The following is a 27,803-nucleotide window of genomic DNA, read 5'->3' on the forward strand; positions in this document are numbered from 1 at the left end:
CATTTCTTCCAGGTTATCCAATATGTTGGCATAAAATTTTTCCTAGTAATTTCTTTGTATAGCTATGGTGTCAGTTGTCACTTTTTTCCCTTTCATTTCTGATTTAATTTATTTGGGCCCTCTCTCTTTATTTATTGATAAGTCTGGTTGAATATTTATCATTTTTTTTATCTTTTCAAAAAATCGGCTCTTGATATTTTTTCATAACTCTTTCATTTATTTCTGCTTCGATCTTTATCATTTTCTTCTTTCTACTCACTTTGGGATTTGTGTTTCCTTTTCTAGTTACTTTAGATGTAAAGTCATATTGTTTATATAAAATTTTTCTTGTTTGTGAAGTAGGCCTATATTGCTATGAATTTCCCTCCTAAAATTGCTTTGGCTGTGTCCCATAGATTTGTTTTTGGTGGGTCATTGTGTTTTCATTTTCGTTTGTCTCATTTGATTTTTTCCTTGATCTCATTGTTAACCTATTTCTTGTTTAGTAGCATGTTATTTAGCCATCATAGGTTTTTGTGCTTTTCGGGTTTTTTGTTTGTTTTTCGTTTTGTTTGTTTGTTTGTTTGTTAGTTGATTTCTAGTTTTATACTATTGTGGTTGGGTAAAAATGCTTGATATAATTTCCTTCTTCTTAAATTTATTGAAACTTATTTTGTGGCCTAACATGTGATCTATCCTGGAAAATGTTTCATGTGCACTTGAAAAGAATGTATATTTTACTGCTTTTACATGAAATGTTTTAAAAATATCAATCTGGTCAAATGTGTTTTTTAAGGCCACTGTCCCCTTATTCATTTTCTGAGTGAGTTTTATATCTGTTGATGTCAACAGAGTGTTAAAATTTCCTATTATTACTGTATTACTGTTAATCTCTCCCTTTATATTCATCAATATTTGCTTTATATATTTAGGTGCTCCAACATTGGGTATGTAAATGTTTACAAGAATTATATCTTGTTATTGGATTGATCCCTTTATCATCATGAAATGTTCTTCTTTGTTTCTTGTAATAGCCTTTATTTTAAAGTCTATTTTGTCTAATATAAGTATTGGTACCCAAGCTTTTTAAAAGTTTTGTTTGTATAAAATATTTTTTCCATCCCTTTACTTTCAATCTGTGTATGTCTTTTGATCCTGAAGTGGGTCTGTCATAGGCAGCATATGTATGCATCTTATTTTGTTATCTATTTAGCCACCCTATGTCTTTCGATTGAAGCATTCAGTCCATTTACATTTAAATAACTTTTTTTATATACCTATATGGTGTTGTTTCATTTACCTCTTCAAAGGGGAGTGACTGCTTTAAAAAGAGAGGAAAACAGATTTACATAATTATCGATAGGCTTGTAGTTACTACTATATTACTAATTGTTTTATGATTATTTATTTATTTTTAAGTTTTTATTCCTTTCTTATTCTTTTTCTCTCTTCTCTTGTATGTTAATAACTTTGTGTAGTTGAGTTTGGATTCCTTTCTCTTTATTTCTTGTATATCTCATGTAGGTTTTTGGTTTGTGATTACCATGTGCTTTATATATACCAAGCTATTATAGTCATTTATTTTAAGTTGATATTTGCTTAAGCTGAAACATATTTTAAAATTACTACCATTTTTTACTCACTCTCTCCATGTTTATGTTTTTGTCCTTATTTTTTACTTATTCTGTGTGTGTGTTTGTGTGTACCCTTAATTTATTATTCTGATTATATATGATCTTACTTTTTCTGTTTAACCTTTGTGCTAGTTTTATACATATTTGATCCACTGTTTTTATAATATGTTTGTCTTTGTCAGTGAGAATTTTTCTTTGCTATATTTTCTTATTTATATTTTTGATTGTTTTCTTTTCTTCTTAAAGAAGTCCCTTTAACTTTTTTTTTTTTTTTTTTTTTTGGTGATACTGGGTTAATAGTGATGAACTTCATTAGCTTTAACTTGTATGAAAAACTCTTTATCTTTTTTTATTCTAAATGAGAGCCTTGCTGGGTAGAGTAATCTTATTTGTAGGACCTTGCTTGTCATTACTTTGAATATTTTTGGCCAGTTCCTTTTGGTCTTCAAAGTTTCTGTTGAGAAGTCAGCTGACGGTCAGAAGCTCTCACGTATGAAACTAAATACTTTTCTCTTAATATTTTTAATATTCTGTCTTTGTCTTTAACCTGTGGCATTTTTAAACTAAAATAACTGGGGTGACATGGGTTAATAAATTTATATGGGTTTCAAGTGTAAAATCCAATAATACATCATATGTATATTGCATTGTGTGTTCACCACCCAAAGTTAAATTCCCATCTATCACCATGTATTTGACCCCCTTTACTCTTATCTAACTATCTCCTCTCCTCCTTGCTTCCCTCTCCACTAATCCACTGTCCATGTCTCTGAATCTCTGTTTGTTTGTCTTGTTCATCTGTTGCTTTCTTGTGTTTTTGTTTTATATCCCACATATGAGTAAAATCATACGGTTCTCCACTTTTTCTGTTTGATTTATTTCACCTAGCATGATAACTTTAAGATCCATTCATTTTAATTATTATGTGTCCTGGTGTGGATCTCTTTGGGTTCATCTCGTTTGGGATTCTCTGTACTACCTAAACTTGTGTGTTTATTTCCTTCTCCAGGTTAGGGAAGTTTCTGTCACTATTTCTTTAAATAGGTCTTCAATCCCTTGCTCTCTCTCTTCTGCTTCTGGTACCCTATGATGTGAATATTGCTACACTTAATGTTGTTTCAGAGGTCTCTTAAACTATCCTCTTTTTTTTTCTTTTGATTCTTTTTTCTTTTTGTTTTTCCAATTGGGTGTTTTCTACTATTTTGTCTTCCAGATCACTGGTTCTACCCTCTAGTTCATCTAATTGGCTTTTGATTCCATCTAATGTATATATTTTTTAATTTTTTAATTTTTAAAAATTTTAATTTTTATTTTGGTGACATTAGTCGGTAAAATTCAGCAAGTTTCAGGCATACAATTCAATAGTAAGGCATACACACATACACACACACATATTGCATTGTGTGTTCACCGCCTATAGTTAGATTTCTTTCTGTCATTACATAATTGACCCCTTCTACCTCATTTACTTCTTCCCTCTCCCCTCCTCCCACCCTCTATTGTCCATGTTCATGAGTCTCTGCTTGTTTTTCCTATTCATTTATTGCTTTTAGGTTTATATCCCACGTATAAGTGATATTGTGTGGTTTTCAACTTTTTCTATCTGGCTTATTTCACTTGGAATGATTATTTTAAGGTCCATCCACATAGGCACAAATAACAGTATTTCATATCTTCTTATGGCTAAGTAATATTCTGTTGTATATACATACCACATCTTCTTTATTCAATTGTCTGTTGTAGGACTCTTTGGTTGCTTCTATGTCCTAGCCACCATGAATAATGCTGCTACGAACACTGGTATACAAATTAACATATGTTTTTCATTTCAGTTATTGTATTATTTATTTCTGACTGGTTCTTTTTTATGGCTTCAATCTCTCTGTGTAAATTCTCACTGAGATGATCAATTCTTCCCAAAAGCTCATTGACATCCTTATACCAATGTTTTCGTCGCTTGCCTCCATTTCATTTAGTTCTTTTCCTAAAGTTTTGTTCTGTTCTTTCATTTGGGACATGTTTCTTTGTCTCCTCAGTTTGGCTGCCTCTCTGTGTTTGTTTCTATGTATTAGGTAGATCTGCTATGTCTCCTATTCTTTGCAGGGTAGCCTTATGTAGTAGGTGTCCTGTGGAACCCAGTGGAGCAGTCTCTCTGTCCACCTGAGCCAGATTCTCCAGGCTGTCCATTGTGTGGGTTATATCTGCTCTGTTATAGTTCAGCCTTGATTGCTGTTGGTATGTCAGTAGATGAGATTGCCTCCTAGGCTGATGGCTGTGAGGGCTGGCCACAATTACAGCAGATGAACTGTTGTGTGGGGGTTGACCCTATGAAGCTGGATTTGCTTTGGGGTTCTGGTGTCTGCCATGTCTGCCATTTGTGGAGCTGGTCAGATGGTGTTCTGGTGTGGTCTGAAGCTGGCCACAGGTATGTTGGTTCTGGGGTCTCTTGGGAGGGATAATGTTATATGCCAAGATCAGAAGCTGCCTCTGCCAAGCCCAGGGCCTCCTGCAGCAGCTATAAAGTGATCTGTGGTTGGTAGCAACCTGTGCTGGGTTTCGAGGTCACATACAAAGTGATATAGGGCACATTGAGCCCAACTGCCTTTTCTTTGGTATTTGTGGGTCTTCAAGACATTTTAGAAAAGTCTGAAGCATAAGTGGAGGCAGACTGTTCATGTGGAAAAGCCTGTGAAAGCTGCTTGGGAGGTTGTGCTTGTTGGTTGGGCTGGGTCCTCAGAGAATCATCAGGGCATGGTGAATGGTGTTAGCTAGATTAATGGGATATGAAATTTGGCATCCACCTATGTCTGCTGGCTGGGTGTGGAGAGGGCTCGACAAAAGAGAAATGACATCTGCCATCACTTCTGTCTTGGAGAAAGCTGCCTTGACCTCTGCCCTTCTAGCCCTTGCTCTGAAGTTAGTTCAGACAAGTCTTCTGTGTTTGTCCCTGGCACTTTTTCAGCTGCACTGTAGCTCTCGGTGAGTTTGAGATTAAGTGCATCTCTGAGCAGGCCCTTTAAGACCTGCAGTTCCTAGGTTTCTGACAACCAATTGTTTTTCTCAGACACAAACCTCACTTGTTTTCACAGCCAGATGTTATGGGGACTTATCTTCCAAGCACTGGTGTCCTGGGCTGGGGACTCCTGGGTGTGGCTGGGACCCCTTGGTTCTTAGGGAAAACCTCTGCAGCAGAGATATCTTTTCTGATTCTTAACTGCCGCACATGAGTGTGGGACATGCTTGCTTTGTTATCTCCAGTCCTCCTAGCAGTGTCAGTGTGGCTTCTACTTTATATCTTTAGTTATAGAAGTTTTTTTCAGCTAGTTTTCAGGTGGTCTTCAGTGAAGATTATTCTAAAATTTAGTTGTCATTTTGATGTGGTCATGGGAGAAGGTGAGCAAAATGTCTACCTGCTCTGATATCTTGACTAGAAGTCTAATCTCATTTTTATTTACATATCATCATATCCATGCTAAGGTTATTTCCTCATAATTGTTGAAGTAATGTATATGTAATATAGAAAATTAGAAAAGATATAAATATAAAGAAAAATTGGAAATAAATTTTTTCATCAAAGCAAAACTGTTGTTTATTCACTCAACAAATATTAAAATATATTTCATACCTAGCCTTGTTCTAGCTTCTGGGGTGTAGAAAGACAGACAATAAAGAAATTTACCAATAAATGACTGCAGGTTATAATAAATAACCTGAAGGCAATGCACAGGGTGATGAAAACAAGATTAGTTTTGACTATGGCTGAAATAGTAGCTGGAAATATTTGGAAGAGTAGTTGGGAATGCTGGAAGAGTATCTGGGAGTACCAAAGAGTAGCTGGGAGGGGCATTTTAGAGTTGGGTGAGTGAGGTTGATAGAAATGACATTTGAGTTGATACTTCAAGGGCAGGAAGAGCCAATGAGTAGAGGTGAGGGAAGAACATCCAGCAGTGGCACCTCCAAGCTCCTAAGAGGAGGCCAACTCTGCCTGGGGATGTGAGGTTCACATGTACATTAATATTCAAGAAGCGAAGATGCTGGTTCTCAAACCTGGCTGTGCATTGCAGCCTGTGCAGGGAACTTTTAAAAATGCGGATTTCCAGACCCTCTTTCAGAGTTTGATTTTATTAGTGGGAATGGCCTGGGTACTTTTCGAAACTCTCCACATGCTTTTAACATGCAGCAAGATTTGAAAATCATGAATACTTCACTAGCAAGTGACTATCAATTTGGCAATACATACTAAATTTAAACTTATATGAAGCTTTGATATCGATTCTCCATCTAGTCTCTTATTGTACAAAAATACTCCTATAGTTTTGCAAAAATATTGGGTAAGTATTGTACACTATAGCACTGTTTGTAACAGCCAAATATGGGAAACAACCAAAACTTCCATCCATAGAGAGTTTAAATGCAATATGACATATTCACACTCTGTAGTGTTCTACAACCTGCCTTGCAGATTCATGCCTGTCTGTTTTTTCCTCATGGTCAAGAGCCCAGCAATCTTTGCATGCTGGGACAAATGCCCACCTCTCTGCATGCAAAGAGAGAACTTGATGGACATTGATTTGGAATTTTTACAGAGAAACAGAATCTCTAAGAGCCCAGAGTATATGCACCTCGCAGGCCTGGGTGCCATTGTGGACCATGTGACTCACTTCGTGATGGGACAGTGGGGAGATATGCTATAGGCTTGAGGGAGTCCAAAGGCCAGGCATTTAGGAAGCCAAGGTCATGGCGCAGGTGAGCAAAAGACTTCTGAGAGGCTCCCGCTCTGAGGGCAGAAGCAGGAGGTGCTTTCCTGGACTGAAGGCCAATGCCTGGCAGGTAAGAGGTGCCCTCAGGAAGACAAAGTCACAGGTGCTGGATTACATCACAAAGTGTGACCTACCTGCAGGAGCATGGACTCAGAAGGTGAAGAGAAACCAGAGATAAGGAGTGAGGGAGGCATAAGTGCAAGCTGAGAGCGCAAGCTGAGGACTCAGGAGAATCATGGCTGGTTCCTGGGTTAGAGCCAAACTTCACAGAAAGGAAGGAGCGGTCTGTGGTGAGAAAGGCTGGAAAGTCCACTTAGGGCTGGAGCCAGGAAACTGGGGCAGGAATATTCTTACAGTCACATCTTATAGGCCTGAGACACAGAAGCAGGAGTAGGCAGTTAGGTGCACAAGGTAGGTATGGGCACATCTGGGCTAAGTGCTCTCTCTGAAACCACAGACTACATCCAAGATAAGGAAGGTAAATGTCTGGGAGCAGAGAGTCCTAATAGCTTCTTGTGAGTGGGTTTCTTGGAGGAGAGGGGTAGCCCTACAGATGACCCTAATGGCTCTGTCTTTAATCCAGCCGGGCTGATGCTGTCATAGTAAGATTTTTTAACCTATAGCAGCAGCAGTTGCCACCCCACCTCACCTGCAGCTCCAGCCCTGAGAGGACAAAGAGGCTCACCTCTGCCCTTGGACGGAGGAAACATGACTGGTCTCCAAGACTCCTGCCTGATCCTGCTCACCCTTCTGGTAGCCCTGGTGGGCAGCACAGACCCGGACAAGAATAAGGTCAAGGTATTAAGGGAATTAAAAGTCATTGATGCCTCGAATGCCAATGTGAAGCAGTGTTTGTGGTTTGCCATGCAAGAGTACAACAAAGAGAGTGAGGATAAATACATCTTCCAGGTGGTCAAGATAGTGCAAGTCCAGCTGCAGGTAAAAATGTTCTCCCTCAATATGCATACTTGAATACAGTACAGATTAAAGTCTGTCTGAAAGAGAGAGCATGAAAAAGAAATATTGGTAAAATCCTAAATATGTGAGTGCTCAAGAGCATATACACTTGCATATTATAACATAAGTGCACTTTGTATATATGCTTGGACTATTGTTCTAAGTAATTTATACGTATTATTAACTCATTTAATCACAAAATTGCAAATCGAATGTTCATGATTTGTATTTGTTAAGGTTATTGGGAGACAAATTGAGCATTGTGAATGGGCAGCATTTCAATCCATCTGCATAGCAAGAAATAAGGGATTGAAAAGAGACATGTAGCACTATCTAATGAATAGGCTAATAAAGTGCCTCCTCCTGTATTCTTTAATACTTTTAATCCAACATTCATTTAGTGAAAGTGGAGACATTCTCATTTTATGTTTATAAAAATGTATCCCTCCTCATAGGACCACAAGTTGTTCAACTCTGGGAAGCATTGTTGACTTGGGTACTAGTGTGGTTGATGCTTTCTGGAATTTGCAACACATGGCCTTGGCTGCTGTGCTTAAGAAAAGGATCTCAGTGTTGGAATTCAGCATCAGTGGTTGGTTGGTAGTGTGACTTATAATTGCATCATGAAACTTGCAGGAATAAGTTGTAAAAAGACCAAACATATAGGTCACATTGGCAGAACATATTTCAGTTTTTACACTCTCCAGTCTGCCTCTGTTATCAGGAGTTGGGCCACTTTACATGTTGGCATTTATGACCTCGTCTCTTTGGGAACACACAAGCCATGAGCACCATATTTGCCGTACATTATGCTGACTGTGCAGCAAGCTTTATTGATTGGGTACATACCACAATCTATCCAGAGGCAAACTCTCTCAACCTTTTGAGATAAAGGAATGGATCCTGAGTCTTATAACTTCCCTAGCCCCCTTCATAGTTGTCTTTCTTTGGTACCCAAGTAGCATATACATTCAGCAAGTTTCTTCTAAGCCACTATTATGTTAGCCACTGTAGATGGGGCAGTGAGCTTGATAGAAATGATCACAACCCTTAGGGCGTCAGTAGTCTAATTAGAAAGAAGAATTACTAAGCCAGGAATGAGAGTTATGATGTTTGTTCTGGTGGCATGAAATACAGGGCCTGGGTGTCAGGGGAAGGTTTTTTCAGACAGCCTTTCTAACCTGAGGAGCTTGTAAAAGTCCTCCTGCACCCTTATCAATTAAATGAGAATTTCTGGGTGGGACCAAGGTCTTAGTAGGTATTAAGACTCTCCAGGTGATTCCCATATGCAGACAAGGCTGAGAATCACTTCTTTAGGGGGTTCTGTTGATAATGCTGCCTGAGGGCAGACTAGGAGTAAAATAAGTGAAGTAGGCTGCTGGGAAGAATTTTAGTTTGGGTTTCCCAGAAGTGGACCCTAGTGCTATTCAATTCAATTACAATTATTTGGGAGACTATCCCAGGAAGAACCAGGAGGCCAGAGGGAAAGTGAGGGGAAGCAGGGAGGCAGCCAGTGCAGGGTAAATCATTGAGCAGGTTACTACCTTGGGCAGCTGGGCTCAGTCTCCCTGGGGCCTCATGGATACAGCACAGAGCCTGCAGTTGAGCCACCCTTTAGGTGAGAAGCCGGGTTACTTAGCCATGAACTCCCATTCAACATTGGCCAGGAACTACTCTGGGAGCCATTAGATCCTGTTGGTGTCAAGGAAGCCCCCAGTAGGGAGCCCCAGGAAGTGGCAGTGTGTTTAGGAACAGCATGGAGCATGGGGCACCGCTCATAGGATCTGCTCGTGGGGGTGGGGAAAAGCAGTTAGAAATAGCAGGCTGCCAGTGGAAAGGAGCAGGGCCCCATTTGGCAACTCAGCAACCACTTACGTGCTAGAGAGAGGCACAGGGACCACCCTCCCTGGCCTTGTAAGCTTGCTCTATTTTAGCAGCACTAGAAAGCCAAAAAAAAAAAAAAGAAAAGAAAAGAAAGAAAAGAAAAGAAAAAACAAAACCATGAGGTCAGGGCGTTCTCAGGATTCATGTGATAAGATTTGGGTTTTAAAACTGTCATTCTGGTTAACTTATTTTTAAAAGAGTTTGTGCAGATTCAGTCAAGGTGTCCATGTAACCAGATGGCACTCAGCTTTCCCACAGTTCAGGTTCCTGTTTCCCTGGAATCAGCACATAGCAATCCTCTGTCTTCTGTGGATGAGGAACAGAGGGCAAAACAAGAGAGGAGTGAGCATGGTGTTCAGGGATGCAAGTTCTTATGCCAGGACACCTTGTCTGAGCCCCGGGTTGGCTGACTGCTAGATGGAAAGTTACTTAGTTCCTATATGCTTCAGTTTCCTTACCTGAAAATAAGTGATAGTGACAGCCTTACCCCAGAGGTTATGTGTGCAGGTAACTGAGTTATTGTGTGCAAAGCCCTGAGAATAGTGTGCGACAGAGAGAGAGAGAGCTCTGCTGAGGGTCAGCAAGTACTATGACTAACGGGATGTTCTGCTGGTGATCAGGTTCAACTCCATGGTATTTTTGAGGTTCTCTAAATACAAAGTTAACTTTCAAACCCAAGAGGCAGCTCTGCTGGTCACTTTTTGTTGTCACCTAACCAGCTTCTCCTCCACCACAGACCAAAGTCTCCCTTGTTAATTCTTCTGAATACAGCCAAAATTTAACATAAATTTATCAAAGGCTTAGACATGGCAATGAGGACAGGTGGTAGAAAAAGGGGAGGCCAGGGGAAGCTGGAATTAAGTCACAGATATCCCTTTCATATCCTGCTGTGATCTTTTAAAATCAGATAAAGGCAGATTTAAGTGGACTCCATGAGTAGCCTTCACTGCGCTCAATTATTAACGTATTCAGCCAATACCTGTGTCTTGTTACAAACCTACTGCTGCCCTCCTTACTAAATACTCAACAGGAAACAGAAAGACAAATTCCCTTGACATGGCCCATTAAGGACTGCTTGTTGAGGTGGTGCGAGGTGCCTTGAGTAGGAAAGCCCCAGGAGGCAGATTTAATCAGATGACAGAATCTGAGCGGCAGTGTGTATGAGGAAAAGGAATCAGAGAAGGGGTCCAGTATGGTGGAGGTATCTATCATTCTGTCTGGTCCATGTGAACCTGTGACATCTTGGGCCCAGAGGAGCTAATGGTTCTGGTGACCTCAGTTTTCTCCCCTAACCGTTCACTGAGCAAGCAGCATGCCCTAGACTTTGGGATAGAAAATAGAATTAGAAAGCTTTGCCTTCCAGGAGGCCCCACACTAGAAAGGAGCCTTTTCCCTGAGTATACAGCTCCAGGTAGGGTGGCCAGAGTTGCCATTGGTATCAGCATGCAAAGGAATCCAGGTAGTAGGCATCAGAGCAGGGAGACAGTGTAGGAGATAGGAGATAGGATGAGAGTGAAAGTGAATTTTTTTAGTGTTTGCTAAAACTTTTAAAAAGTAAAATACAACTTTTTGAATAAAATTGCACGATTGCTAATTGACAGATCACAGACCGTTTGGAGTACTTTATTGATGTTGAAATTGCCCGCAGCAATTGCAGAAAACTTTCAAACAATAGTGAAAACTGTTTTATTCAAGAAAACTCCAAAATGGAAAAGGTAAGTGACAAACCAACTGTCTGTGATGATCATGGCTGCCCTGAGTCCCAAATAGAAGAACTTGAGGTGCCCGGACTCTCTCTTTGAGGTCTAAATCACTCTCAATATTTATCCCCAGAAGTAGCCAACCTTGTGGTTTTTAGAGCAGAGAGTATAGGGCAGCAGAATGTGGTGGACCCATATGAGTTTTTCTCCACCCTTGTCCTAGGGATGGGATGCTGTTAAGGTCACACTTATTACAAGGTCTCCACCAACTCTGGCCTCTTGGTGCAGTAAAACTTGCCAATGCATATTCACTGAAAGTCTGCCCTCTTGGACCTAGGTGAGCAACTCAACTATTGCTGGCTCCATGGTTCATCCTTGTGAAATTACAAAAAGAAACTTGTTCATTCACTCACCTACTCATCACACTTGCTTTTGCATCAGGTGCTATTCTGAAGATTAGCAGTGACTAGTCCAGATAGTGATCTCATCCCAGGCTTACTGTTGATTTTTGCTAGGCTCAGCCATAGTTTCCATGAAGGTCCGAAGTCTCCACCAAAGGGCTGACTTGGCTTAGGGGCCTTTGGCCTCAAGCTTGTATTTTTGTCTTCAGATAGGGTCGCCTTGGATTCATCCAAGCGCTTAATCTGAGATTGGTGAAGGCCCCAGGTTTTCTGGTTTTTACTACTTTCTTTAACATGAGTGGGCATCACATGGAGGCCTTGATAAATTTAGATGACTGCATCCCACCCGCAGTTTCTGATTCATTGTTCCTGGAGTGGGATCCAAGAATTTGCGTTCTTAGCAAGTTCCTAGGTGATGCTATCGCTTCTGACCTTGGGATCATAATGTGAGAACCACTACCTTCTGTAGCCATGGCGCAGGAAATTGCAAAAGCCGGTTAACAAAGTGGACTCCCAATGTGTCTGAGTGAAACTGTCTCTGTGTGCCAAACTGAACGAACCCGATCACATCTAGTGAATAGGAGACACCCCTCAGGACCAGAATTTAAACAGTGAGCTTGTCTTAATGCTATCTGATCTTTTATGTTAGTTTTGTTATCTTTTATTGTTAGTAAAATTATGGTCAGTTTAAACTTATATTTTCTATTGGGTTCATTGGGGTTATAGGAAAATTGTTGCTTTTACATGTTTGTAGAAAATATTAAAGAGAATTAAGGAGAATTGTCCTCAAGGAGCTCACTTATTGTCTATAAGGTTTCCATGGATCATCTTGGTTTTAAAATCCACGTTTTTAAATGCATACTTATTAACACTGAAAACTTTCTTTCCAAGTCTTAGAATAATGCTGAAGAGTAATAATGCTGAGCAGTTGTTCTTATTCCTACTTTAATGGGAATGTTTTCAGTATTTATATCCTATTATTAAATATTATATCAAGTGCTGATTCCTGAAGTTCCTCCAAATCCCTCTTTACAAAGTTATTTTTTAAATTAACAATATTTTCTCCTATTAATTATTTTTTCAGCACCTACCAAGTATGTTGACTAATTTTTCTTCTTCGACTCATTAATGCAATAAACTAAAATAACAGATTGCCTAGTATTGAGTCATTCTGACATATCTAGAATATGATGTACTTGTCTTTGTGTGTGTGTGTGTGTGTGTGTGTGTGTGTGTGTGTGTGTGGTTTCATAACTTCATTTGACTGTTCTCAATTCACATTGACTGAAGGGTTTTGAAAGTGGTGACTGGTACCTAGGAAACCAGTACATGTTAGTTTGGTAAATTTTTATCTTTGTTACATTTTTGGGACAACACACAGTATAGAACATTACTTATTTCTTTGACCTCGACAGCTTTGCAGAACCTGGTGTTGATGAGTACATCTGGCATTCCCATCTCTTTCATTGTAAATTTCCAGCTCTCTCTGAGTGCCGAGGGGTGCACTTCTTGAAGGTCACTCCATAGATATACTTGTGAACACTAATGGTGTATTCTCAGTCACTACCTCGTTGATGGCGAATTAACCCTTCTTCTTGCCATTTATTTGTGACTGTTGTTCTGTTGGCCCCAGGTTGTGATGGATTGTGACTGCACTCATCTGTTAGAATGCAGTGCGATTCAATATGCTACTTTGTTATTTAGAAATTTTCCTTTATATATATTTAGCACTTTCAAACTTTCCTAGTCTTAAGATTCATTGGAGCATGAGGTAAACACATGCACACACACATACACACACTAGTTCCATGGCCTCATCCTAAACCTATTGAATCAGAATTTACAGATATAGGCACTCTACATACTTTGTATCACTGAGAAAGTCTGAGAAGTACTGTGCAGCCTCAAGTTAATATGCAGCTGCCTTTAATTTGCTCAGATTAAAAAAAAATTTTTATTAAGTTTATTGAAGTAACATTGGTTAATACAATTACATAATTTTCAGGTATACATTATAACTTGACATCTGTATATTCTATTGTGTGTTTACCACCTAAAGTCCAGTTTCCTTCAGCTACCATGTAATTGATCCCCTTTACCAGCTTTCCCCCTCCCCCGTATATTGGACCCCCTTTAACACATCTACCACTCCCATCCTCCCTCACACCCTACTATCTGGTAATCACTAGTCTATAGTTCATGTCCATGAGTCTCTGTTTGTCCACTTCAGTTGTTGCTTTTAGGTTTATATCCCACATATAAGTGATATCATGTGATTTTCAACTTTTTCTGTCTGACTTATTTTGCTTAATATGATAATTTCAAGGTCTATCCATGTTGTTGCAAATGGCAGTATTTCATCTCTTCTTACGGTTGAATAATATTCCATTGTATATATGTACCACAGCTTCTTTAGCCAATCATCTGTCGTAGGACACTTCGGTTGCTTCCATGATGTGGCCATTGTGAATAATGCTGCTATGAACACAGGTGTGCAAATATCTTTAGGATATGTGTTTTCAAGACTTGGGGGTAAATACCCAGTAGAGGGATTGTTGGACCATATAGTATATCAAGTCTTAGTTTTTTCAGGAACGTCCATACTATTTTCCATAGTGGCTGTAACAATTTGCAGTCCCACCAACAATGTCTGAGGGTTCTTCTTTTTCTGCATTCCCTCCAACATTTGTTATTACTTGTTCTGTTGATTAAAGCTATTCTAACTGGTATGAGATGATATCTCATTGTGGTTTTGATTTGAATTTCCCTATAGCTAGTGATGTTGGCATCTTTTCATATATTTGTTGGCCATTTGTATATGCTCTAGGGAGAAGTGTCTGTTCAGGTTCTCTGCCCATTTTTTTTGATTGGATCGTTTTTTTTGTTGTTGTTGTTGAGTCATATGAGTTCTTTGTATATTTTGGGTATTAGGCCCTTATCAGAGGTGTTGCTTGCAAATATATTTTCCCATTCGATGGTTGTCTCTTTACTTTGTTGACAATTTCTTTATCTGAGAAGCTTTTCAATTTTATGTAGTCCCATTCATTTATTTTTGCTTTTACTTCCCTTACCTTTGTGGTCAAGTTCACAAAATCCTCTTTAAGTCCAAGGTCTTTGAGTTTTGTTCCTATGTTTTCTCCTATACATTTTATTGTTATAGGTCTTATACTCAGGTCCTTAAACCATTTTGAGTCAATTTTTGTGTGTGGTGATAGACAACAGTCTAGGATCATTTTTTTTTTTTTTGCAAGAGGCCTTCTAGTTTTCCTAGCACCATTTATAGAAGAGGCTTTCCCTTCTCTACTGTATATTTTTGGCTTTTTGTCAAAAATTATTTGCCCATGTAAATATGGGTTTACTTCTGGACTCTCAATTCTGTTCCACTGGTCTGTGTGCCTGTTTCGCTTCCAATACCATGCCGTTCAGATTACTGTCACTTTGTAGTATAATTTGAAGTCAAGGCATAGGATGGCTTTGGCAATTTAGGGTCTTCTGTGCTTCCATACAAATCTAATGATTTTTTGTTCTATTTCTTTAAAAAATGCTGATGGGATTTTGATGGGGATTGCATTGAATCTGTATAATGCTTTAGGTAATAAAGTTATTTTAACTATGTTGATTAAAGTTATTTTAACTATGTTGATTCTTCCAATCCAAGGACATGAACTATCTTTCCATTTTTTTGTATCTTCCTTGATTTCTTTTAAATAGGGTCTTATAGTTTTCATTATATAGGTCTTTCACATGTTTTGTTCGATTTATTCCTAGGTACATTATTTTTTTGCTGCAATTGCAAAAGGAATTATTTTTCCACTTCTTTTTATGACATTTCATTATTAGAGTATAGGAACACTATGGATTTTTGAACATTGATTTTGTATCCAGAGACTTAAACTGTCTGTATTTGCTTACTGTTTCTAGTAGTGTTCTTTTGGAGTCTTTACAGTTTTCTATAGAAAGAATCATGACATCTGCAAATGGTGACAGTTTGACTTTGTTTCTTATTTGGATGCCTTTTATATCTTTCTCTCGTCTGATTGCACTCGCTAGGCTCTCCAGTGTTAAATTAAATAACAGTGGCGATAGTAGACAGACTTGTCTTTTTTCCTGATCTTAGAGGGAAGGTTTTTAGTTTTTCACCATTAAGTATAATGTTGGCTGAGGGTTTGTCATAGGTGGTCTTTATTATGTTAAGGTACTTTCCTTCTATACCAATTTTGTTAAGTGTTTTGGCCACAAATGGATGCTGTATCTATTAATATGATTATATGATTCTTATTTTTTAATTTGTTTATGTGCTGTATCACATTAATTGATTCATGTATGTTGAACCATCCCTATGACCCTGGGATGAAGCCCACTGGATTGTGGTGTATAATATTTTTAATATGTTGCTGTATTCGGTTCACTAGAATCTTATTTAGGATCTTGCATCTATGTTCATGAGAGATATTGGTCTGTAGTTTTCTTTTCTTTTTTTTTGTATTACCTTTACCAGGTTTGGTATCAGAGTAATATTTGCCACATAATATGCTTTGGGAAGTATTGCCTCCTCTTCGATTTTTTGGAAGAGTTTGTGGAGAATAGATATTAAATCTTTGAATGTAGAATTCACTGGTGAAGTCATCTGGTCATTGATGTTTACTTTTTGGTAGGTTTTTTATGATTGTTTCAATTTACATACTGTTGAATGGTCTATTTAGATTTTCCAGATCTTCTTGGTTCAGTCTAGGAAGGTTGTATTTTTCTAAGTACTGGTCCATTTCTTCTAGGTATTAAATTTGATATTATATACCTTTTCATAGTATTCTTGTATGATCTTTTGTATTTCTGCACTGTCTGTCATATTTTTCTCACTTTCATCCCTGATTTTGTTTATTTATATCCTTTCTCTTTTTCCTTTAGTATGTCTAACCAAGGGTTTGTGAATTTTACTAACCTTCTCAAAGAACCAGCTCTTTGTTGCATTTATTATTTAGATTTTTTTGTTTGTTTTCAATTTCATTTATTTCTTCTCTAATTTTGATGATTTCTTTCTTTCTGCTGACTTGACTTTAGGCTTCATTTGTTCTTTCTTTCTAGTTTTTTATGATGAAGCATTAACTTATTTATTTGGGTTTGTTCTTGTTTTTCAAGGTAGGCCTGTAATAATATGAACTTTCCTTTTATGACCGCTTTTGCCATGTCCCAAAAGTTTTGATATGTTGTACTATCATTATCACTTGTTTCTATGTATCTCTTAATCTTTCTTTTTATTTATTCCCTGACCTAGTTATTCTTCAGTAGCATGTTATTTAATTTCCATGTACTTGTGGTTCTTAATGATTTCTTTTTGCAGTTGATCTCTAGTAAAAAGCATTATGAGCAGAAAATATGGTTGGTATGATTTCAACCCTCTTATATTTGTTGAGGCTATCTCTGTGTCCCAGTATGTGGTCGATTCTTGAGAATGTTCCATGTGCACTAGAGAAGAATATAAAAGCAACTGTTTGGGAATGGAAGGCTTTGTATATATCAATTATGCCCAGTTGGTCTAACGTGTCATTTAAAGATGTTATTTTCTTATTGATTTTCTGTTTGGATGATCTGGCCATATCTGATAGTAGGGTGTTTAGGTCCCCTATTATGATAGTGTTTCAGTCTTTTTCTCTCTTTAGTCTTCTTAGTATTTGCTGTACTTATTTTGGGCTTCCTTTTGGGAGCATAGATTTTAATAAGCGTTATGTCTTCTTGGTGCATAATTCCCTTTATCATTATGAAGTGTCCCTCAGTATCTTTCTTTATCTTTTTTATTTTGAATTCTATTTTGTCTGATATTAGTTTTGCTACTCTTGCTTTTCTCTGAATGCCATTTGCTTGATATATCATTTTCCGCCCTTTCACTTTGAGTCCATATTGGTCTTTGGACATGAGATGTTTTTCTTGGAGGCAGCATATGGTGGGGTTTTGTTTTTGGATCCATTCTGCAACTCTGTGCCTTTTTATTGGTGAGTTCAGTCCATTTACCTTTAGGTTGATTATTGAAATATGAGGTCTTCTTATAGCCATTTTATCTCTTGCTTTCTGGTAGCTCTGTGTTTCCATTGCTTCCTTGTCTTTGTGTTTCCGTTTTCTTTATTTTGGTTGGCTTTTGTGGGTTTTCCCTCTGGTTCTTGTTTTATATTATATACTTCAGTTCTGAATCTTTGTGTGGTTACCATTAAAAATATATAAAGGATAGTAATATATATATATACAGTTGTTCATTTTCTTCTGCACATGCCTTATTTCCATTCCCCTTTGTGAATCTGGATCTTCGAATCCTCCCTTTTTCAGTCCTTGTTGTCTCAGTTTGTCCCTATGTATGCTGAACGTTCATTACTATCTTGCTATTGCCATTCTCTTTATTATTTAAGCTTATAATACTCTGTTCTTAGTAACAGTTGCACTCTTCTGCTTCTATTTGCCTGATACCCACTTTACTCCTAATTCTTGTGTGTGTGTGTGTGTGTGTGTGTGTGTGTGTGTGTGTGTGTGTGTGTAAGATTTAGTTTTAGGTGAGCTGATGACCCCATTCATTATTTTCTGTAGTATGGCCCTCATAGTGGAGAATTTCCTCAATTTTTGTATGTCTGGAAAGGTCTTCATTTATTCTTCATTTCTAAAGGAGAGCTTAGCTGTATCCTTTTATTCTAGGAGATATTATCCTAGGCTGGTAGTTCCTTTCACTTAATAGTTTAAATATTTGATTTCATTCCTTTCTGGCTTATAACATTTGCACTGAGAAGTCTGAGGATAATCTAATGGGTTTTCCTTTATAAGTTACTGTTTTCTTCTCCCTGGCTGCCCTGAGAATTCTGTCTTCATTTTTGATTTTTGATAATTTTAATATGATGTATCTTGGAGAAGGCCTTTTTGGGTTGAGGCAATTGGGTGTTGTGGTGTTGACTTCTTGAATTCCAAGCTCCAGCTCATTCCTTAGATTTGGGAAATTCTCAACTATTTGTCTGAAAATACTTTCTAGTCCCTGCTCTTTTTCCTCACCAATAATACACATTATTCTTACTTTTCCTTTCCTGATGGTATCAGCTAGTTATTGTATTTCTTTTTCATTATTTTTTATTTTTCAGTTTCTCTATTTTTTCTGATTTATTTCTAGATTTCTGTCTTCGTACCACTGATCCTTTCCTCCATTTGGTTGACTCTATTTCCTAAGCTTGCTATTGGTATTTCATTTTTCAACTCTTGCAGTGTGCATTTTTATCTCCAGAAGATCTATTCTGTTCTTTTTGAGGGTTTCAATCTCCTTGCTCTACTCATCTAGTTGTTTTTTTTCAATTCCTGAAAATGTTGATATGACTCGTTGTGGAACTCAGTGAATTTTTTCAGAAGTACCATCCTGAATTCTCTGTCTTTTAAGTCGCATATTTCTATGTCTGTAAACTTATTTTCTGGAGATTTTTCTTTTTCTTTCTTGGATACCTTATCACCTTGGTTGTTCGTGGTGTTTAATGGACTATTTTTCTGCCTTGGCATTAATGGAAGTGTATTCCGCTGTTTTTCCAGAAGGAAGATTTATTATATAAATATCTCTTTTTAGTTTGCCGCAAAGAAGGTCCTTTTCTTTTGTTTTACAGTTGGTGGCATCTAAGCCTCTTGTATGCCTGCTTTATATAAAGCCTTAATAATCTTTTTAATTTTCTTGTCAATATTTAATCATGCTCACTACCCTCAACTTCAATCCCTTTCAATGTTAGCTACAGTTTTGGTAGCATTTGCTCAGATTCCCCTGGGGCTCTGTGGTGAAAGGTCTCAGAGGGTATAGGGAAAGAGGATCTCTTGGTTGGAAATTTAGGGCTTTGGCTCAGCCTCAGTTTTGCAACCCTGGCCAGTAAAAATCAACTGTTGTTTCTCTGCAGTCCCGTCCCACTTCTGTATTTTCTGCTCTGATGACTGGGCCCTGTCACTGGCTGTGTGGAACTCACAGTTCTCCCAGGCAAGACTGTTCAAGGAAGTCTCTGCACCTTTTCCTCTCCCCCTCCTCCTGCAGGGAGCTCTGGAGGTTGGGAGAGGCAGCTTTTTTATTTCTCCCAATCCACCACTTGACACCTGGGATTCTGACCTGCGGCAGCTCATATGTGCAGATCCCATGCTCAGATGTTCTGGTGTGCAGTTTTGGTGTTTTTTGTTGAGTTTTAGATGTTCAACTTATTGTTGTTTCAAGGGGAGAGATGTAAGGATGTCTCTTACTCCTCCATGTTTCCCAGAATCTGCTCATATTTTTTAAAAGGATTTTTATTCTGTTTACTAGGGCAAACATTTAAGCAGTGAGCATGTCTTAGTGCCATTCTCAGGTGTTGCTGCTGTTATAGGCCTTGAGACCTGCAGTTTGGGTTATAATTTGGTTTCAGGAGTTTTCTGGTCTGGTATAATAAAAATGGGGGCTTTTCATTCGGATCAGTTTAAAAACCAAGGGAGTTTTTGGTTCTCAAGGCTTAATGTAGTTTTCCTATAAAGCCATTTTGATTTAGTATTTTTCTGTGGGTTTGTGGGGAAAGGAGTCTTCCACAGTCATCCTTTGCATATGTCCAATACTCAACAGAGAACAAACTTCTTTCTCTCTGATTCCATTTGTCTCATAGCTCCTGGCAGTATCTCTACATTTCCAGTCAATTATTTAAGAGTCCCTTTGATGTTTTACCAGGGCTGCCATATGCCTATCTATTTATCAATCCATCCATTTGTCTGTCCATCTGTCTGTCCATCCATCCATCTGTCTATATTTATCCATCTATCCACTCATTCATGTATTCTTCAACCCATTTATTCATCCATCCACCTATCTATCCCTCTATCTACCCCATCATTCATTCATATATCCATTCATTCATCTTTCACTCATACACAGAATATTTCATTTGTTATTTCTATGGTATTTTGAAAGGGAGAGAAGGGCTTTTTGAAATGAAAGATATATTAGGCCCTAGAACTGTCTAAATTGCTCTTGTCCTGACTTATTTGCTATTAAATCAAAAGGCATTATTTATTAATATAACATGCTTTACTTTATATCTGATGTAACATTGCTTTAATTACATTGTCGAAAAAATTAAAGAGAATTAAAAGAAAAGTGAAGATTACATTTGATCTCCCACCCAAATATGGTGATTGTTAGTATTTGCTATCTGTCATTGGTTGGCATGAGAACAGAGACTCCTCCAGAGTCATCGGCAATTGCTGATGGCTGTAGAGGTCCATGGCATCCAGCTAGCAGGTTCCTTGGAACATTTTTTGATGGGAAATGCTGACACCTAGAAACAGGACAATTTTTTTCCTTCTTTGGGCACATAATTGATTTTTATTGTTATGATGGTCTTTTTCAGAGAGTAACATGCAGCTTTTTGGTTGGAGCACTCCCCTGGAATGGTGATTTCACTGTGATGAAGAAGCAGTGTGCAGACTTCTAGGGGATTCTGGAGCATGCCCCCACAGTCTCTGCCTTTCTATGTGAAAAGAGCTCTTACCAACTTGCTTTCCTCATGCATGTCTCTCTGCCTGCTCTTTTGTTTTCTGGTTTCATATTAGGTGGTGACAAGAGATGAGCATGTCCAATTTCTCCTTCTTGGTATCAAGGGAGCCCCTTGTCTTTGGCCAGCCTGATGTCCTACCACCAGGAATAAGTTTATCACCAAATACAAAGGATAGAGTGAAGTCTGATTTCATTCCCCACTGCAAGTCTGTTGAGGAATCTCTTTTTGATTGGATAACAACCCCTTACAGAGATCTGAACCCAGTAGGTACTACCTCAACAAGTTCCTTCTAGAAGCTTCATTTGGCTTGGTGCTCCTTTCTCCCCGAGTGTCCTGAGTGGACAGGTCACTTGGGCTGGGAGACACCCTGGCAGAAATAACAGCCCTGTGGGGTCTTTGGGAATTGGGGGAATTTGTGTTTCTTTTTATGTAAAGATGAAGTAGTTTTGGAGATTAGCTGCACAACAATGTGAATATACTTAAGACTACTAAATCATACACTTAAAAATGGTTAAGTTGGTAAATTTTATATGCATTCACCACAATTATATTAAAATAAATTGATGTATCTTTTTAAAATGTGATATTGGGTACAATTCAAGAGGCCAAATGTATTTCAAATGTGCAAGAGTTAGGTTTTTCTTCACAGGGCCTGAAGGGTGGTGGTGATTTTAGTATTTCTGCACCATACTGATTAGGTTATGAAACTCAAAGGCCATTTATTTTTGTCTCTGGTTCCTCTGATATAGCCAATTGATGTTTCATAGTTAGGGACACATCATTCCACTTGGGGTGGCAGGGGACAAGTGGCATTCACCTTGCAAAGCTCTTGCTTTCCCCCTGGCTCTCTCTGCTCTCCCCTCATCAGCCTTCTCTGATTCTTTCTTCCTTCTTTCAAGAGTCTCTCCTAAGTGTATAGAGCATAAAGAAATAAGGAGTTTTTAGATTTTACAAAATGGTTTCCATGGGACTCATGACAGTAATATCAACTTGCACATAATGGGAACACCCTTGGGTTATAACCAGACCACTCAAAACCACAAATGTCAGCTCTCATCTGTAGGAGCTGATAAGCTCAAGGATCCCACTTTTTAATGTCCATATAAGCTGCATACCTTAGACAGATGATTCTCAAGCCTAACCTGAGAGCTTCACGGATGGGTGCGCTGAGAGCCGAAGACTCTGATGACCTGGCCCATTGTAGCCACTGGCTTGGAACCAACATGCAGCTCTCCACACCACCAGTCAACAGAGCTCACTTTGGAGATGCTAGGACTTTTATCCTTTTGCTCTGTTTTGTACTTCCCCTCTCTCTGTTTTGTGTGTTAACGTTATCCATTTATCTGAGATGATTCCACTCAATAAACATGGCATCGTGGAAAGAAACAAATGCATTCAAGGGTATTCAGTAGCCACTTTTCTTGCTCACAACACTAAGGGACCAGAATTTGAATCTGAAACAGATTTTTACATTACTTGGACCTAATACACTTATCTCACTTAAAAATTAATCTTTCCTGTGGGTCAGATGGGCTCCATCAAAAGTTGACTTCCTACCCCCTGCCCTAGATACATTGGTGGAATGCCCCACTAGGAGTCAGAGACCCACAACCTAGCCTTTGAGGGGCTTGTAGGACTTGGATTAGCTTACAGCTCTGTGGGTTTTTGCTGTTGGTGGGACAGTGTAAGGTATGTGTTAAGTGCCTTAGGAAAGATTGTATTTTTGGATTAACCTTTGAACTATCCTTCCTTGTGGATAGTTTAGTGAGAACCACAAGGAATCAGATTCTAGAGCAGGTAGGTATCAAGTAGCGTGGGACCAGCCTGGACATGCTAGAGGTAGGGGTGACTGCCTGCTGGTGCTTCCTACATGGACCCAGAGACATGCTGTGTACATGTACTTATGTTAAGGGGTTTATTTTTAAGTATATTTAAACTTATATTAAAATTTTATTTCATTTAACCTTTTCCTTTTATAACCTATCTCTCCAAATCTCTTTCATTATTTTTTCTGTTTAAACATGAAATAAAATTTAAGGTAGGCCTCGCTTTCCTACTGCTGAATTTCATGTCCTTTTTGCTAAGATGTTACAGGAGCCCTCTCTCTCTCAATCTCTCTCTCTCTCTCTCCCTCTCTCTTTCTCTCTTTCTCTCTCTCACACATACACACTCACACACACACACTCGCACACACACTCACATACACACATGCTCACTTCCTTTGTAGAAGAGAAAAGAGAAGAGCCCCCACCCTGAGATAGGACTTACAGCTTCTACTAGGTGTTATTGAAACCCTACCTGTGGGCCCGAGACCCTAAGCACTGTCTCAATCTGGGACATAGGATCACTGGGGCCATGGGAGGCCATAGAGGTAAAGGTAGAGTGTTAGGTGAGGGATGAAGAATCCTTTCCTAGAAGACCTATTTTAGAGTATCAAAAAATAAAAACTAAAATAAAATAGCATTGAATGACACATAATCCAAATACTACAGAAATGATAAAAATCACAAATAGAATGGGAAGATTGAGATATCTTTGTCAGAAGTTAATAGATCCAGTAGGAAAAAAAGTTGAAGAACTATATAAGGTGAATGAAATACAGAAGGCATCATATTTTTTGAGTACCTGCAGATGAAAATTTGGCTCTACTCCATGAGATGGTGAAATCATCGGGGGAAGAGGGAAAGGACAGAGCAAGAAGCCCAGGACTGTGGCTAGGAGGAATGCCAGCAGGATTGCTGAGACAGCATGGTAGATACCTCTTCTGGTTGAGGGATGGGAACATGGCCAGCCCATCAGCTGACCATAGGTCCTTTGCTCTCCCACGTTGGTTTTCCTTGGTAAATGACACTTCTATAAATTCTTCTCAAATCTCCTGTGGAATGTCCTGGTAGGACCTAGACTGAGACAGACAATTGAATATAGCATGTTCAAAACAACTTCTGGTCTCCCTCCCTAGCATCTTCTGTCTCAGCCAGTGACAAGTGCATGGTTATTGTCACAAAACCAAAACTCCTCTTTTCGAACAATCAAAGGGCCATTTGAGCATAATTGATACCATATTTTTGTTATTAGTGTATTTTCTTCTCCTTCAAAATTAGCTGTTCTTTTCTGTGGACCAAAGTGAATTGACAAACGTCCTTTTTTGTGTGTCCCTGTTCACCAGCCTTCTTCTGGACATCCTGGGGTCAGGTCAACTGGCTGATATCAGCTTCATTTAGGGAAAATGAGAGGCTCTTTAGGTCTTCCCCAAGGAATCAGTTCTTTCCTGTGGATCAATTGATGTGGATAATCAGGAAGGAGAGGCAACTTTCTGACTAGGCCCCTCTGCTGACCTGGTGTGACATTGCTGGTGATGGGGACCAGACAGAGCATTTTGTGCTCCCACTCCTGCCCAGAGCCATTTTATTCTCTCACCATGAGGCCCTTCTCTGCTGTACACTGTGACCCAGCCACACAGGAAGCATCCCCATTCAGAGTCTGGACCCCATGACAGAGACATTTTACAAAAACCATTGTTCTTGCCTTCGGTCAGTGCCACTGCCCAGGGACTGACAGCCTCTTGACATTTTGGCCACATTTCCAGAGGCCCAGCCTGGACTGTGGAAGGATGAGAGCCCTAGGAAGCCATAGGAAACAGAGGACAGAGAGGCATGGGGCAATGGAGTATGAACAAAGAAGCTGCATGGTCTGGGTTGCTGCCTTTGGCTGTGAGGCCAGACTCAGTGGTAGAAGGTGGTGGGTGGGTAGAGAAAGGTTCTCTCCCATAATGTTTTATCATTTTTGCAGGCAGGTAGTGCCTTGCTACCTGATGACTAGTCCCAGTTAATAGCTTTCCTTCTCAGGCCTGACAGTGAGCACAAGAAGGAAAATGAGTTTCAGAGTTTTGGCTGGGCCATGGGAAGTGAGGTCAGAAGCACAGTCAGCCCTGCAGTCACCTCATGGACACCAGCATCTCTGAGCCTCAGGTTGCTGACACCTGCAAGCACAAGGGTACAGCCACAGCTAGCTTAGAAGAAGACAGGAATTTTTGTCCCAACTCTGCCATTTTCTAGTTTTAAGGCCTTCACCATATAATTCAGCCCTCAGTCAGCTCACCTTTCATTTGGGAGAACAACATGCTTGCCTATATCAGTGGTAGTCGCTGACAATCAGGGCAGGGGATGGAAGTAGAAGTGCTGGGTCAGTTTCAATGCACTTCATATGGGGAAGGGTGACTGTTCCTTGTCTCAGCTATGTTAGAACATTTACATTTGTGAACCACTGGCAGAGTCAGGCTAGGACAGTGGCCTTGGAGACAAATGGTAGAATTGGCAAGATCTGAGTCTTTGCCTCTGCTGCCTCCTCCTATTTGCTCACTGTAGTCCTTATCCCACCAAGGAGTTTAAAAATGTTAGTTCTAAAGTTACTTTTATTTCTGAGCTGACACAGAGTTCGATTGTTGCAACTTTGAAGTAGGCCAGGGACAAAACAGACTGCAATATTCTTGCCCAAAGAACAGAAGGTTCTTGTACTGTATGATAAGGAGGGTTTGAGCTTGGGAGCTCTCCAGCTTTTATCTAGACACAAGGTCACATCTGCAGCATGCATCCTCCCATCCACGTGAACAGGAATGTGAATCTGTAGGCCACTCTCAGATTGTGGGACGGCAGTAACCTTGTCCCTTGCCCCAACCACCCCCACCTTGCACACTGCAGACAGGCCTCTGGAGCTGTCTGACACAGAGGGACACACCCCAAGGTGTACACATGTGCAGGTGTTCAGCTTGCTTTTCTTCCAGAAACTTGTCTGTCCCTCCCTGCTTAGAACTCAGGACCTATATCTGGCCTCACACTGCACATACACGAGGAAGCTTATTGGAAGCCCCTTCTGCAATCACCCACTCAACTTTATCTTGACAGTGGATAAAGAGCAGGACTATTGGATTGTGCCCATTGCCAACAAGGGAAACTTGACCACTGGTGAAACTAGCTTCAATTTGCTGAGTGTTACAGCAGACTTTACCTGCAAGGGAAGGCCCTAAGCTAAGTTGCAGATCAGAGAATTGCTTATAAGTTCTGGGGATCAGACCTCTATACTCCCTCCTTACAAAGAAGATTTGTGATAAAATAAGGGTAATTTCTTCAGGAAGTTTCCCAATTCAGCCACCCCTGGAGTAAGACTTAGAGGCAGTGCTTAAAGGATTTAGGAGCACTGACCCCTTGCATAGTCAAAAGTCTACATATAACTTTTGACTCCCCAAAACCTTAACAACTAATAATCCACTGTTAACTGGAAGCCTTACCAATTACATAAAGCCGATTAAGCACATTGTATATGCTATATGTATACACACTATATTCTTACAATAAAGTAAGCTAGAGAAAATATTATTAAGAAACTCATGAAAAAGAGGAATACATTGGCAGTATTGTACTGTATTTATCAATACCATGACTTTTTATCATCTATTTTAGTTTATGCAGTTCATCTGTGAGTTATTTTCAAATTGTTGATTGAAACATATTCATGTATCACTGCACCCATGCAGTTCAAACTCGTATTGCTTGAGGGTCAACTGTACCATGAACAACTTTCACACATTTGACAACTTAGATGAAATAAACTAATTTCTCAAAACATACAAACACCACTACTAAATCAATATGAAATAGATAACTTGCATAACCCTTTAACTATTATGGAATTGAATTTATAACTCAAAAAAATCTCTCCAGGCTCAGATGGTTTCAGTGAAGAATTTTACCAAAAATTTATAATCTCTTCCAGAATATAGAAGAGGAGGAAATATTTCCAATTCATTGTAAGCTAGTATTACTTTGATAACAAAACCAAAGATAGTACAAAAGAAGAGAACTACACTATCTCTCATGAATATATGCAAAATATTAACAAATAGAATTCAGCAATATATATAAATAACATACCACTGTCATGTGGGGTTTATTCTAGTGATGCAAGGCTGATTAAATATTTTAAAATCAATCAATGCAATTTACCACATTAATAGGATAAAGAAGAAAAATGACATGATATCAACTGATGCAAAATAGATTTGACAAAATTCAACTCATTCATGGTATACGCAGAAAAACATGATAAAGAACTTTCTTTACTTGATCTAGAACATCTACAAAACAAAACAAAACAAAATGTGCATCTAATAGTATGCTTAATGATGAAAGATTGAATGTTTTCCCTTCCCCTAAAAGTCAAGAACAAAGCAAGGACATTTAGTCTCACCACTCTTATTCAAGATACTTCTGGAAGTTCTAGCCAGTGCAGAAAGGTAAGAAAAGGAAATAAAAAAGCATACAGATTGGTAAGGATGAAATAAAGCTACTCCTATTTACAAATGATATCATTATCTATGTAAAAAAATCCCAAGGCATCTACAAAAAAATTCCTAAACTGAGTTTAGCAAAGTTGCAGAATACAAGATAAATATACAAATACAGCAATTGTATTTCCAAATACTTAGCAATAAACATGAACACTGATGTTAAAAATACAATATCTCAAAAAATGAAATACTGTAAAACTAACAAAACATGTGCAGGATTTGTATGTTGAAAATTATATTCAGGGACTGCAATATGCTGATCAGCTCAGCAGCCAGGCTAGGAGGATACCTTCAGAACAAAGGAAGAGTTCTACTGGGATTGCTAACAACTCACTTCCCCACACCTGTGGAAGGAGAAACAGCCTTTAAGTGGCTGCCCTACACAAATAAAATTGTTCTTTCCCTGTGGCTAAAACCATGGGGAACCTGTGGATTAAAGGCTAGGAACTGCTAGCAGGCCTTTCACACTACTCGCTCTTCCCCTTCCCCTTCCTCACTGTATGTCCATATCTAAGGAAATGGGTAAGCAAAGTATTTAAACTGTAACTCGCAGGAACTAAAGAATGATATATAAACAATTCCCTGAATACTCTGGGCGCCTTTCACTCTCTGCCTCTGAGAGGAGACCACATTTTG

At 38.9% G+C, this 27,803-nt stretch overlaps 1 protein-coding gene across 1 annotated transcript; it reads left to right on the plus strand.

Moving 5' to 3' along the window:
- The first annotated feature begins 3,393 nt into the window (after window positions 1–3,393).
- On the plus strand, window positions 3,394–27,606 carry LOC107498635 (cystatin-8-like). Its single transcript, XM_016121971.2, has 3 exons — window positions 3,394–7,312; window positions 10,816–10,929; window positions 20,678–27,606. The coding sequence occupies exons 1-3, from the start codon at window positions 7,082–7,084 to the stop codon at window positions 20,759–20,761; spliced, it is 429 nt and encodes a 142-aa protein (XP_015977457.1). The 5' UTR covers window positions 3,394–7,081; the 3' UTR covers window positions 20,762–27,606.
- Window positions 27,607–27,803: the final 197 nt, after the last annotated feature.

The sequence above is a fragment of the Rousettus aegyptiacus genome, unplaced genomic scaffold, assembly GCF_014176215.1.
Source record: "Rousettus aegyptiacus isolate mRouAeg1 unplaced genomic scaffold, mRouAeg1.p scaffold_m13_p_12, whole genome shotgun sequence".
Taxonomy (NCBI): domain Eukaryota; kingdom Metazoa; phylum Chordata; class Mammalia; order Chiroptera; family Pteropodidae; genus Rousettus; species Rousettus aegyptiacus.